The sequence below is a fragment of the Callorhinus ursinus genome, unplaced genomic scaffold (genome assembly GCF_003265705.2).
Source record: "Callorhinus ursinus isolate GAN/ISIS: 27379988/994484 unplaced genomic scaffold, GSC_fseal_2.0 scaffold28, whole genome shotgun sequence".
Classification (NCBI taxonomy): Eukaryota; Metazoa; Chordata; class Mammalia; order Carnivora; family Otariidae; genus Callorhinus; species Callorhinus ursinus.
In genome coordinates this window covers 2,508,287-2,522,820 of record NW_027397090.1, presented here as the reverse complement: position 1 = coordinate 2,522,820, position 14,534 = coordinate 2,508,287, and the positions used below count along the sequence as shown (strand labels likewise).

Genomic DNA, 14,534 nt, shown 5'->3' with positions numbered 1-14,534 from the left:
TGTAATTTTATTATCTTTGGTAGAAGTGGGGATGTTTACAGAGAAAGATGATGCTTCAGTGGAAATGCACCCTTGTGGATATCAGATTCTAGTTGTGTTGTCTGAGGTTTCATTATTTACCTGTAAATGGACTTAATCCTGAATTCTTCGTTTCCTCCTATAACCTTGCCTATAGACCTCTTCAAACGTTTCCAATTTTCCTCTACTTTTTTTTGACTTGGAATCACTAAAAACAAACTGCATGAAATTCCTAGAAATGTGATATGTCCTGGTGTAATGTTAGCACTTAGAATTCTAGTTATCTTAAAACGTAGGTCACAGAAGTAACCAGATGTCCTTGTCAGCTGCATTATAGCGAACTCCCATCAGATCTTTGATGATGGCCATTTTGTAAGTCTTTTGTCATTTACAGAAGTTATTTCAGTTTCTCAAAAGTGTGGCACCAGGCCCTGCAAACTGTGAACAACTTGATATCAACTCCACAGAAATACCACAGTAGCCCATGTTTACAGTTTTGTGGGCCTTGTGGGCCAGAGTTTATGACAAAGACATTCAAAGACATTCATACTGCAAAAGGTCCTTTGACTTAACATGTAGAAATCTTCTGACTGGCTGCCCTCAGGACTGAAATTTAGTGTAAAATTTGTTCCAGCCACTACCCTTTTCCTTTTAGCCCCCCATAGAAATGCTTATGAAATCCCTGCTTGCACTGTAGACGTCTAACTGGGCTACCACCTGCCCCGCCCCCTCCTGAAGTGAGACACAGCTTTTTAACCAACCTGAGACTGGTTCAGTGAAACTATAGAACAATCTCTCAATCCACTCAGCTTTTGGGCTGTGAAAGTAATTTGAAGTTTCAAAGGCAGAGCCCAAGGGGAACAGACCATAGCACCCCAAAATATGCCTCTTTGGCGTAAGGATTATTTTGAGCTAATTAAGGAACAGGAGATCCAGCAAAAGCTCTGAAAACCTAGCAAGAGCTACCCTTTCATGAGGGAAATTTACATGTATAAGTGAAATCTATTTGTTAGGATGTAGAGGTCTCCTTTTTCTGGTACAGAGAGGGACAGACCCTTACAGACACCCTTACTCACCTCTCAATAGGTGATTCCTCCTCCCCCAACATCTTGAGCTGAAGAAGGTACTCAAGGGGAGGGCCTGGCCTATAGGGAAGTTACTCAGTTCTCTGGGTATCTCTCCTGTATACAGAGGCATACATATTATTAAACTAGGGTGGTTCTCCCCCCCCCCCCGTTAATCTGTTTTGTTTGGGGGTCTCAGCCAGGAACCTAGAAGGTAAGAGGAAATTTATTTTTCCTCCCCTCCAAGGACATTTACAAAGTTTGAGTTAGAAAAATGCTGTGACTTTCCTAGTTTATATCAACCATGAGCACAAAGAAACACAACATAATCCATTGCTGATGGCCGAATGGTATATTCATCGCCTCCTCCGAGGAGCATACATGTTTCAGCCAGCCAATCTGTGGTGGCCATCAGAACTTTGGCAGGGGTTACATTACATTTGTTAAACAATTTAGACTTTTAGCCATTTCAGAAGTTTACAAGACTTGGTCATATATATATATAAAACACACTTTTTTTCCACCAATACAACTTAATATGCTGTCTAGAGCCCATTTATGTCAACTTTGGCTGCATGGTAATCAAATTGTGGCAAAACTAAGATACATTGATGATATCATTAATTTGGCTTAAGAAATAAACACAAAGTTTGATGGCATGTAAAATGCATACTTCAGCATGAAGAGAAAGTTTAAAATCTCTAAATTACAAGATTTAATAAAAAGCTTCAAACCCATTAACTTTAAAAAAAACAAAAATACCACCCAAGTTAATCCTAGAGGTCTCAAGTCATGATCTATAAATTAACAGACCCCTCTGTTACAGGATGTGTTAAGGACTATTAAACACACTTTAACTTAAAACAACAACACAGTAAATCACAGTGGCTTTTAAAAATTCTGTAAAATATCAAATTAAAAACTTAAAATCTCATAACCAAAAGTTAAGAAAAGAAATATAAAAACAATTTAGAAATAAAGACTTTGAAAAAGTTGGCTAAACAAAATATCTCACGAAGTCCACCACCTGTCCCTGGGGCCTGCATGGCGGGTGGGTGATGTCACAAGCACTGGCAAATAAAACGGGAGGAGCTTGCAAATCCTGTCCTCTGGGAGGGGTGAGGGGTGGGCAGCAGCTTCTAAACCAGGTTGAATTCCCTCAGGTTGAGTTGGAGAATTGTGTCCTTCACAGCAGCGAACACAAAGCGGATATTCTCCGTGTCTGTAGCACATGTGAAGTGAGAATAGATGACTTTCTCTTTGTCAGGATTCTGATCTTGATAGAGCTTCAGGATAAAGTCTCTGGCGGCTTTGACATCCTGCTTCGGTCCTAGTCAAGAGTGCAGTTACAGGAATAAAGAAGAAAGCTACTAACCCCTGGGTCCTCCCCAAAATCAGTTTCAGTATACTCCTATTCTTACTTGGAATCCTTTTTTGAGTTCTTATTCCTAGAGAAGAGCTTACCTGGGGTGTGAACTTTTATTAGAGCTCATCATGAACCCGTAAACGAGATATTTTAAAATGTCCACTGCTATCTAAAAAGTGTACGTTAAAGCACTTTGTTGAAAAAACGGTGACCCAATTTAATGTTCTGGTTTGGGCTCTCACCACATGGCTGATGCAGTTAATAAAAGGAAAGGGGGTGCTAAAACAGCACTCTAAAATATCAGTATCAAACTTGCTGATATTTGAGACCTCCTGTACCAGAAATAATTAGCATCAGGACATAAGCTTTCCAGCCTGGGATCGGTCCTATATCTACAAACTTCAGTGTCTACCGTGTGCCTGGAAAGGGGTCTGTCACACTAAGCTACTCACAGAAGGAGCAGGTACTCTGCTGGAGATGGGGGGAGGCACAGCTAGGCAAGGCAGAGGCTTGTGCTCCAGAGTGAGGAAGGCCAAGGGAGCACACAGGAGGCACAGCCGAGTGCAGGTGAGGGTGCAGGGCATGTGAGCAGGACGAGTTGTTGTTTCCATAGGGGCTGGCATGTGTGGAGGTGCTGAGGCAACAACAGAGTCATGCACCTGGAGCTTCCCTGAGAAAGTCTGTTCCAGGCAGATCAGGGACGCCCCTGAGGCCATGTCAGTAATGCCGGCCCGTGGCCAGGGAGGTCAGCAAGAGGGACACTTACCTGTGTATTCTGGAAAGTAGCTAATTAGATGAGAGTACATGATTTTCTCCTCCAAAAGATCCTTCTTATTTAAGAACAAAATCACAGACGAGTTCAGAAACCAGGGGTAGGTTATAATGGTTTTAAATAAGGCTTTGCTCTCCTCCATGCGGTTCTAAGTGCGAAACAAGGCACTTAGGGTTAATAAAGAAAAACAATACTTTGGAAGCGACAGGCCAAATCGCTGCTTCCACCCATGTGTCCCCTCACCCAGCTGCTGGCTCCACACAGTTCTCCATGCTGAAGCTGGTGAGCAGAGGGGCCCCCCCAGGACACCAGGCCTCCTGTTTCTATTTCCCTCCCTTCCTTTCTGGCTCTGTTCTCCTGCAGCACCCCAAATAAACACATAAGAAAGGCTTTTGTGAAACTTGGAAAAAGGTTCATACCTATATTTGACAAAGTTTTCTGTTTAATTGTTGGGGTTACCAAGTAGGGAAAGTGCATAACTTGGGCCCGAGACACTCACTTTAATTGGGGGTGGGCTTCCAGACCACAGGAGGAAGGCTGCTCGAGCACAGCCACTGTCCAGAGGAAGGCTGGGCATTGGAGAGCAGGGGACTGACACTGCTGAGCGCCTTTCCTGCGCCACACGTTACAGGTGGGTAATACGGGCGAGGTCTGCTAGGGGAACAGGGTCCCCATTTTATGGATGAACATACTAGTGTTCGTAAATTTAAATGAATTCCCAAGCCCATGTAATAATAGGATCTGGTCAAAATTATGTAGAAAAAGTAAAAATTTCTTACCATTAGTCACTGGCAAGAATATATCAAATGTTCTAATTTAGGGAAAATAGGGCACATACAAATCTTAATCTGGTGACAATAATTGTTCTAGGTGGCACCTTTTTAATAAGGTATTTTTAAAGTAAGCTCTACAGAGCCCACCGTGGGGCTTGAACTCATGACTCTGAGATCAAGGGTCACATGCCCCATGGACTGAGCTGGCCACACTGCCCCTGCTCTCAAGTATTTCTAAGAGTTAAGAAACAAGAACTTCCCTTTATAAAGGGCAATGGTCAGACAAAAACATGAAAGCTTTGCACCCTGCTCAGAGGGACATGCCATAAACCTGTTTCCCTACGACCTCTGCATACCTGGGCCCATTCTCCTATTCAGTACATTTTTGGCAATCAAGATCTGGAATTTATTTACCAGACAGGTAACCCCTCAGTTTTTAAAGCTTTAAAAAAAATTTATGGTCTTATCAATAATCTGCAAGGAAGTTGACCTTTGAACACCACAGGAGTTAGGGGGCTGATTGCCTGGCATAGTCGAAAATGTGCATATAACTTTTGACTCCCCCAAAATTTAACTACTAATACCCTGTTGACCAGAGTCTCACCAATAACAACACATATTTTGTATGTTATGGATGTTATATACCATATTCTTACACTAAAGCTGGAGAAAAAAAATGTTACAAGGAAAATACCCGTACTGTACCGTATTTATCAGAAAAAAAGCTCACGTGTAAGTGGACACATGAAGGTCAAACCTGTGTTGTTCAAGGGTCAACTGTACATGAAAAAACAATTCCTGTAAGTCCAGAGAGTGGACACAACATGTATGTACACCCAGGACAAGTCTGGAGTGGAATTCCTCTCCAGATATCTTGTGATTTTTAGGAGAGGAGAAAATGTCTAATTTGTAAGCATACTGGGTTGAGGCACTGGTCCTTTGTGCCCCTGAGTCATCTTTTGAGCTTCCCGAGAAACATCAGTAAGTAATCCTGAGAGAAATTTGGACCTCATTTTTCATATTGATAACCTGAAGCCTTTGCTTTAAAAAAAAAAAAAAAATGTCCCTCGTGGAAGAGCTGGGTGGCAGCCAAGATTGCTGTTCTTCTTTGCACAATGACACTAGTAAATGGGTTAATCCTCCACTAATTAGCTACTGTGACTCTGCTCCTCAGAGAAAGGCCTGCTCTCAAGAAATACAAGATATAATTTGCTCATAGTTACTGTCTAATCCTGGGCAGAGTTCTTTACTGGTTTACTACCATGACCTAGAAGGAAGAGACACTTTTCTATGAGGTCAGGATGTCTCGTGCAAGGCTGGGGAAAAGACAAGGGGAAGACAGTGGTGTCCCACAGAACACAGCCCCACGTCAAAGAGAAGTGACAGTGACCGCTATCTTCACTCTCTGGGCAGATGTGGTTAATGCAGTTCCACACAGCTAGCCCTAGGGCAACCCTGCAGAGGACATGGAATGCCTGACCAGGGTGGGTCAGAATATCTCTAAGCATCTGACACCACTCCTCCTGTCAACTCAGGGACCTAATTTGGGAGCACCCTGGAGAGAGGTTAGGAAGCCTGTTCCCAGGTATTTATGAGAAAGAGCATTGCTCAACTTTGGCTGTGCGTGAGCACCTCTGAGGGGCTTGGGGAAAATACCCCTGACTCAAACCGAAGAAATACGAGTTTCTACTGGGAGGTCCAAAAGATGGTCTTTTTTAGAAACTCCCCAGGGGATTCCAATATGCAGCCAAGACTGAGAACCCTATGCTTTTGGGTGGCCCCACCTGAGATTAGATCCCAGGCTCAGCCCACCCCCACCCCAACTAAATCAGAATCTGGAGTTGGACCCACATGCCAGGTCTCTCTTTAAAGATCCTACTTTGAGAACCAGGTTCCAGGCCAGTGATTGTCAAACTTTCATGTGTATTTGAATTACCTGGAATCTTGTTAAAATACAAGTTCTGATTTATTCCGTGTAGGTCGATTGACTAGGCATGCATTTCTAACAAGCGCGCAGATGATGCAGGTTCTGCTAATTCCAGAAACTGCACTTTGAATAGCAGGACCGTTGAACCTAAAGAATACTGTCTAACGCCAGGGCAGGCTAGCTTCTTGCAAACTGCAGACGTGGGTTTCTGTTTTCCACAGCTACCCCTCCCCACCCAGCATACCTCGTTGTCACACTCAGCCAGGACCTGGTCATATTCACTCAGAGCAACCAAAAAAATAATGGAGGTGACACTTTCAAAGCAATGAATCCATTTCCGTCTTTCAGATCGCTGGCCACCAACATCTACCATCCTGTTCGACAGAAACACAGAACATTCAAAGGTTGGGATACATGGCTCTTTGGAGGAGGACAGGCATCATCATATGGTGGGAATCCGCACTCCTAAGGTCCTCAATTTTTTAGAGGTGAAAAGGGGTCTTAAGATGCCCATGTTTGAACACCGCTGCTTTCGGCAGAGAGGAACCCTGGGTGTTAGCAAAGGAGGCACATAGTGTAAGTAAAGTTACTAAAGACGGGTGCAGGGGTGACTCCAGGGGAGCAGCATGCTCGGGGACACTGGTTTGGAAGCTGCTGCATTAGTCCAGGCAGAAAGCACAAGCATCCACGTAGGTGTCGCGCTAACCACTGTCGAGTGCCGGACGCCAGACACGCGAGGGGCAGAGAGGTGGGCAGTCCCCCAGGCCCACGGGCTGCCTCCAGCCCCCCCCCCCGGCCTGTTTCTCACCGCTCCTCAGACTTAGCCACAAGTCCTTTCCACATTACGTGGGCGCCACCCCTTCTGGCCTATAAAGACCTGCAAGTGACCTCCATCATCTGTGGCAATCCAAAGGCTCTATCTGGGGCTTTGGGGAGAGACTTAAGAGAGTCCTAGCCCAAAGACGGCTCAGAAGCTCCAACGCTGCAGGAGGCAGGCAGTTTGTGGAAATAAGTCAAGTGGGCCTATCCAAAGTAGAACGGCAGGCAACTTCAAGAACACTAGGGGCCCCGTCCAGAGGGTGGACTGCAGGGCGGCTGTAGCCAAGCCCTGCTGGACAGACGTGTAGGCATGCCAGACCAGCCCCTCAACCTTTCAAGAGAAACTAGGTATCAAATGTTCTAAGCAAAATGGACCAATTCTTGAATACTGGCTCAAAAGGGGCTTAAAAAACACCAAGTGGGCCAAACACATCTGTGGAACCAATTCAGGGTTCGGACGTAGCAAGCAGGACTGATTCTGAACAGGTCACGGTCATACATTCATGGGCACCCGGATGCAGATTTTCAAGGGGCTCGACCAGAGGGCTCCCCAGTGCCACAACGCTCCGGAGGCGGAATCGGATTTACAGACAGGCCCTGGTTGTGGCAGGACTGGACCTGCGTCTTCTTGACTAGAAAAGCATAATGCAGTAACTCTGACGAGGAACAAGGAAACTAATGCATATAAAAGTGCTTTAAAACTTGCAGTGCTGGGCATAAGTACCATATTCTCCTTTTTCTGCCATAATTAAATGCAGTGAGGATCTACTTAAGTCATCCTAAAAGTACTTCTTATATTTGTGTGTGGAAATTCATACATTTTTTACACAACTGTATATAGTTGATGTTATCTTACATAATTAATACACTTTTGTACTGATGGTTAGTTTTTTTATTTTTATGGATAGATGCTACAGAAGGGACTATAGGGAAGAATAATATTCAAGTTTAGGGAAAAGGCATCAGTATTTTCAATGTGCGTGTGTGTGTGTGTTTTACATCTAAGGGTTCCAGACTTCAGTAAGGAGACTGTTCTGTTCTAAGGGGAATAGGAAGGTGAGTTCCTCTTCATTCCAGGACTTGAGACCTCCCGAAATGTTAAACACTCCGTGATGGAGAGGCCCATATGGCTCTGGGAGATAGAACGCTTTGAGGCATAACACACTTAAGAATCCCTCCCAGGACTTCCAAGGCCACACAGATTCCGATGGACCGTGTCAGGGAGACAGTCTTACCGAAAGATGATGTTTTCCAAGTCAAACGGATACTCAATGATGCCGGTGGTGGGCACTCGGACGCGAAGCACGTCTTGCTGTGTTGGCACGAATGACGGCATGGCGATCCGGTCAATGTCAGTCAGGTAACTGCGACACCAGACAGCAAGGCACCAAGACTCGTTTTAGACACCGGAGAAACGTCCCACTCCAGGGAAGTCACCCAAACTCACAGCGCCCCCTCTCAGGTTCGTGGATTCCATCAGTGACTTTCTTGAGAGCTGGCACTGGACCAGGTTTCCCCCCTGCCCCACAATGGTGAGTGTTTGGGAGAGAATATGGATCAGAAGCTTCCATGAGCCCTCTGGGAAATCCGGGAATAATGCCATTTCTTTTTCCGGGCTCTAAGCTTTCTCTCTCCCTGGCCAGTGAAGGAGCCAACGGGTCAGAAGGAAAGGATGTTGGGATCCGGTCTGTGACCTCTCAGCCACCTTCCTCCCTCAAAGCTCCCCCTCAACACACACACACACACATCCCCACCCACGAACATTACAGAACGCAGATGCTGTTCTCGAAGGCTTTGCTCAATGAATTCGAGTTTCTATGAGAATATAAAGGTATAAAACAGGCCAACTCAGAGCTCTTTCAAAATAACAAGAAAAAGTTTACTGTTTGTTGGGACATTAAACATCTAAAATCAGCCAAGGCTTGTCTTGGATTATTTCTGGCTCCACAGTAAACTCTTAAGCTGGAAACAAACCACTTTTTCTGTTTTCTTGGGGTTTTTTGTTTGTTTTACTTTAAGGCCTTGATACTAGGCATTTTTGAGTAAAAGACCTGTAACGCAGGCCCAGGCCAACGATGGAGGGGGTGCTTCGGGGCATCCCGCACAGCGAGGCTTGGCCCCGCCCCCTCCCTGCCAGGGACTGCAGTGCCCAGCAGGTGGCAGGAGCCGGAGCTCAGGGAGGCAGGCAGACCGTATTCCTCGTGCAGCCCTCTGTCGGAGTGTCTGTCGCTGGAGGACAGAGCACAGGCTGGCCCACAGCAGCACACATTGAGTTCTGGTGAAATGAATGTCTGTCCCAATAAGTAAACAGTCCTGGCACAGCAGATGACACCTGTGCACCTGGTCCGAGTCAGCTCAGCAGCTCTGGCAGTGGGGCAGCTGCTCGTGCCGGAGCGCCACCGTCTTGGGGGCAGCGTGGTCCCCCTAGCCATTCCCTATGTGCCTCTTGGTGCACGAGTCCCAGCTTGCAGGGCTCCACCGAGCTTCCCAACAGCTCCAGGGGGCTCTTCCAAATGGATCTACAAGAGCCCCGGCCACTCCCCAGAACATTCACAGAAGCAAAGGACACTAGGGGGGTCTCAGGGAAGGGCAGAGATGGCCTCAGGAACTTCGAGTTGTCGCTGGGTCCCCAGCTGTCCACTGCTGTCTGCCCTCCTCCCTGGGACACTGCCTTCCTTCCCTCTGGCTTTTTCCTGAGCTGCCCCCATACCTTCTCTGGGCTTCTTTTTATTTCCTTTTCTTACTTGGCTGCCCTACTGCATCTAAACGTTTAGATGCATCTAAACGTCCCTGCACTCAGATTGGTTATGCCAACCTGGGGCAACAGCCCGAAACACTCAGCCTGGCACTAGCGCCAAAGGGAGGCCGTTGGAACGGGAGGTGAGATTTCAGGGTTCCTCTCCTGCCCACTGGCTTGTCCAGACAATCGGGGTAAACCACCTACCCACACCTGTTTGGAGGGCAACAGCAACACCCCAAGGGAAGGGGACGGGATTCTGGGGCTCTGAGAGGCTGGGGGAGGACTCGGAGCAACGGGGGAAGAGCTGAGCTGCAGAAGCAGGAAGAACCGCCTCTTCAAGCAGAACATGACCAGTCTGTGTGTCCAGTGACCTAACTGATGGAGACACTGCCTCCGGAAATTCTGAAGACAATGAAATTCTGTGATCACCATGGGATAATTTGCATGCAGAACCATCTATTTCATCTTACCTTAGGAATTAATGATTTAAAACTAGAGCTTTATGAACCAAAACTAAAGCGCAGAGGCCTTCCCAGGGAGTCAATAAGCAAAGGGCTTGTGGACTGAGCTTCCTCCCTGTGCTGGGATTGCAGAACCTGTCTTGCCCACCAGAGGGCAGCACGAGATCAGCCACTGGAGCGGGTCTCTTGCCTGGCTGGTCGAAACTCCGATTCTAGATTTGAGGGCAATTGATTCTGCTGTCTGCTGATGAGACCAGAAGGCAGAGGGATATGGAGAAGAGGAAAGGAGAAGCCAGAGGCAGTGGTAGTCCTTATTCAAGTCAGAAGATTTCAGCACCCCAGATGAGATAAGCTCCCTCCAAGGAACCCCACATTTGATTGAGCTTCTCGTTGAAGCAGAGAGGCTTAGAACACAACGAGGAAAAGTGGGTATGGGCAAGGACAGAGATCTGGGGGTCCACAGTTTTTAGGAAGCGGTAAGAGACACATCAAGGAGTCACGGGGGGGATAGTGACAAGCAGGAAAGAGATAGTGTTTATAGGCAGTTACTTTCTCCCCAGTGAGAAGCTTCTCTGAAGCGTGGACAACGTGTGCCTGGGCTCAACACTCACTATTTGGCCGAGTCCGACAGCTGGTACTCCCTTCTCCTGTCGTAACACTCCTGGATTCCTGGGTCCTGCCAGAGCTGCCTGATGGCCTCCACCTGGTCCCTGGACAGGGCGCAGACCTTGTCCACTTCCACTTCCTTGATTAGCTGGGCATTTTCCTGCACGAAGGAAAGAGAACCTGTCACTGGGCGAAGGAAAGGAAGCCAGCCCGTTGGTGACTTGGGGGACAAGACCTCCCCCAGGCTGTGGATGAGGGACGATCTCCACTCACAGGCCAGCCACCAGCAGTGCCGACGATGTGGCCGCTTCACTCAGGGAGAGCCACAGAGAGACCGTGACCTGACCTGCGGGTTTTAGTCCCATCAGCCCCCGGGGGCCAGTGCCACTGGCATTCGGCACCCAGTGGTGAACAGAGAAACCCAAGAGCCATGGATCATCACTGTCCTTTGAACATCTGCATGGTAGGCGGAGCAACTTGAAAAGAACCGTTTTTATTGCCCTGGCATCCTAGGGCAGGGGGTGGTGGAGGAAGCAGGTCTGCCTTGATGCAGCAGCAAGGGAGGGCCTGGGCTTCAGAGGGCACACAAACACTAAATCACCAGCTAGCTGTGCCGGCTGGCTTGCTTTTGTTTTTTTTTTCTTAATATAACTTAGTAGACTTTATTTCTTAGATCAGTTTTTTTAATATAACTTAGTAGGCTTATTTATCATCAGACATCACAGATAAAACTCCTTCCCATTTGGAGAGCCACTCCCATTGCAAGCCCCGCCCCAATTATTGCTGTATTTGTCATTGCTATCATTCAATAACTATTGCTGTAATACTACGGCCCCATTATTACAGTACTTAAGATTATTGCTGTAATTATTACTATTCAGTCAGTTACCATTTATTGCCCACTTCCTGTGTGCCAAGAGGTATACACACCTTATCTCATTTAATCAATGTAAGGCTAGCACGGGGCCAGAAATCTTGCCAAACCTTAGCAAATGAAAATGATATGGTTGGCTTACATCCTCAACATGTCCATGTGTTGGCCACGGAGATCCAACATCCCGTCCCTTGGCTGCAAGTTGCACAGACAATGGAATCCTGCTGAGAGACAGACAGGAATCCGACCTCTCCTTCGCTCCCCCATCCTGCCACACGCAGAGCTGGCTATTCACTCGGCCCTGTGAGTCAGCAAAGCATCCGTGTGGTGGCTGTGATCTGCTTGTGTGTATATGCTACTCCCTGAAAAGTTGCTCATATCTTGTATTATTCATCCTCATTAACAATCCAACAGGAAGCTGGAGAAAATGGAGAGCTTAGAGATTTACTGGACTCGGGGCAAAACCGAAGGCCGTGTGAGCCCCTATCCATCAAGAGTGGCTATTAACTCTTCCCCCTGGACTGTGGGATCCTCGGCAGGGAGAGGATCCCAGTTGCAGAATCTCAAACAGGTCTAGGCAGCGTGGGTTCCCACTTCCAGTGGGAAGTGCCCTGGACCAGGAATAAGGACCCTGAGTTCTGGTGCATTTGGGACTTTGAAGGACCCCAACCCCAATAGTTCCCTATCTCCGCATCCTCATTTGTAAAAGGAGCCAGTGATTTTCAAGGTATCTGATTTATCAATTATAAAGTTTCATCTAAACGTAAGCAAAATTGGCATTATTGTGGCAGATGCCTAATATTTGTTGGCAAAAAGAGGACACATGGTTGGCCTTGCAGCCATGACTTCGAAGCCCGCCCACGAGCACATTCTGCATCACCTGCCCTACTGTAAGCCAGAGAGAGCACAGCCCAGAAAACCCAGACAGTGCGCGCGGAGCCGCGGGACTGTCTTCCTGCTGCTGCTCTCCCTGCATCCCGCCGCCCTCTTCCTCCCCAATATGAGCAGATGGTCTCTCCCCACCCTGGGCTTGGCTCTACCCTCCGCATTGAAAGATCTGTTTTCTTCCCTGTCTTCGCTCCCGAGATCCCAGAACCTAGTGCAGCGCCCGGTGGCGCGGGCAGCCCGCAAACATGCCGCACATACGCGCATCTATCATTCTAACACACAGACCATCTGCAGAAATAACAGCCAGAGAACATGAGGGCAGGATGACGGCAGCCTGAGCCGGTCACAGTGAGAGCCCAGAGCAGCTCGAGGACAGGAAAGTCTCTCCAGGAGGAAATGCTCTGGGACTTTTAGCCAACCTGTCTTCCTGCCCCTGGTAGCAGGCAGAATCCTTGCTTCTGGGGTGCTGGCCTCTCATGCTGCTCTCCTATGACTTTTTTTAAAACTTACTTTTGTAAAGTACTCTCTACACCCAGAGTGGGGCTCGAACTCATGACCCTGAGACCAAGAGTCAGCAGCTCCACTGACTGAGCCAGGCTGGCGGCCCCTAAACACAACGATTATATTCAGCTCACCTGCTGAGAGGCGGCCCCATGAGTCACTGGGATGTTACAAACATTCCCACCTCCCCTCTTCACAGACGCCAGGTAGGGTTGTACTTCACGGTGAGTGAAACAGCAGTGGAAACATTTGTCTCTTTCAGGAAGAAACTTTAATGAGCCAATGAGTCATTTACCACCTTCCCTTTCATCTGCTGCAGTGCTTGTCATGAGACAAGATGGAGTCTCAATCAGCCAGGCTTCCTGAGCGAGTACAATGTGCAGAGACACCCCGACACACCATCCTGCATACCAAGGATGAGTGAGAAATCATCTTTCATTGTGTTAAGCTGAACTCTGAGGGCAGTTTGTTCCTGCAGCATAACCTACTCTATCCTGCTACATGTTGAAATGGGTAAACCCAGTATTCGACTCTTCCAGGAGAGAGAAAATGTGGATCCCAGGGAGGTATCCCAGAAGAATGCAGGCTTCTCCATGGGGACCCAGGGGGTGGAGGCTGGGGAAAGACAACCCTGCGCTTTCAGGTAACCAGGGGGGCTTAGCCAGGAGAGCAACATCCAGTGACTGTTCAGCCAGGTGAGGGGACAATGGAACGGACTCTGGCTTGAAGCAAGAGGGGACCACAGTCTCCTTAGAAACCCAACAATTGGGAACTGGGTTTGGAACCTATTGAATTCAAGGAGCCCAGAAGTAGTCCAAGTTTAGAGTTCTCTTCCCAGCTGGATCTCCCACCTGTCAAGATCATTCTTTTTAAGATTTTAAAATCATTTTTTTAAAGATTTATTTATTTATTTGAGAGAGCGAGAATGAGAGAGAGGGGGGAGGGTTAGAGGGAGAAGCAGACTTCCCACTGTGCAGGGAGCCCGATGTGAGACTTGATCCCGGGACTCCAGGATCATGACCTGAGCCAAAGGCAGACACTTAACCAACTGAGCCACCCAGGCGCCCCAAGATTTTAAAATCATTTAAGACTTGCAAAAATGTGGGGGAAATGGTACAAGAGTTCCTCTCTGCCTTTCAAGATTGCCCAAATGTTGACCATTTATGACCATGCCATATCATCTATTCCCTCTCCCTCCAAATGCATGCGAGAGACATGCACACACAACTTCTGCCTGAAATATTTGCAAGGAAGTCGCAGACATGGTACCTCTTTATCACTGAAGACTTCAGTGTGATTTCCCAAAAATCCGACACTGGACTGTAAAATCACCGGATAATGACCAAAATCAAGAAACTAACATTGACACAATATTGCAGTCTCATCCTGAGACCTCATGTCACGTTCGTCAGTGGTCCCCTTATTGCCCTTTATCTGCCCCATCTAGGGTCACAAAATGCATTTACTTGCCTCTCTGTGATCTCTATCTATGTGGAAAGGTTCTGTGGTCAGAAGTTGCTTGGTCACCCTGATCAAGAACGGCCTGAGAAATGAGGCGGGCTGGTAGGGAGCGTGGCACAGCCCCAGAGACGGTTCCAGGAAAAAATACTATGAAGGGCGGGGAGGAACGAGGAAGAGAGTGACCTGTTTTTAAATAAATTTTATTGGTATATGAAGGACTTCTATACACTGTGAATGTCTGTGTGTTACAGAAAGTGGGTTTTT

General features: G+C 47.4%; 1 protein-coding gene across 3 annotated transcripts in view; it reads right to left on the bottom strand.

Moving 5' to 3' along the window:
* Window positions 1-1,414: 1,414 nt before the first annotated feature.
* The window catches only part of GNA14 (G protein subunit alpha 14), a 183,070-nt gene continuing 169,950 nt past the window's right edge, over window positions 1,415-14,534 (bottom strand). For all 3 annotated transcript variants that reach the window (XM_025891616.2, XM_073878050.1, XM_073878051.1), the window contains exons 3-7: window positions 10,552-10,706; window positions 7,975-8,103; window positions 6,165-6,294; window positions 3,215-3,368; window positions 1,415-2,412 (exon numbers count right to left, since the gene is read on the bottom strand). In XM_025891616.2, coding sequence (XP_025747401.1) covers window positions 2,222-2,412; window positions 3,215-3,368; window positions 6,165-6,294; window positions 7,975-8,103; window positions 10,552-10,706 — 759 coding nt within the window. In that variant the 3' untranslated portion in view covers window positions 1,415-2,221. The remainder of the gene's footprint in view (window positions 2,413-3,214; window positions 3,369-6,164; window positions 6,295-7,974; window positions 8,104-10,551; window positions 10,707-14,534) is intronic.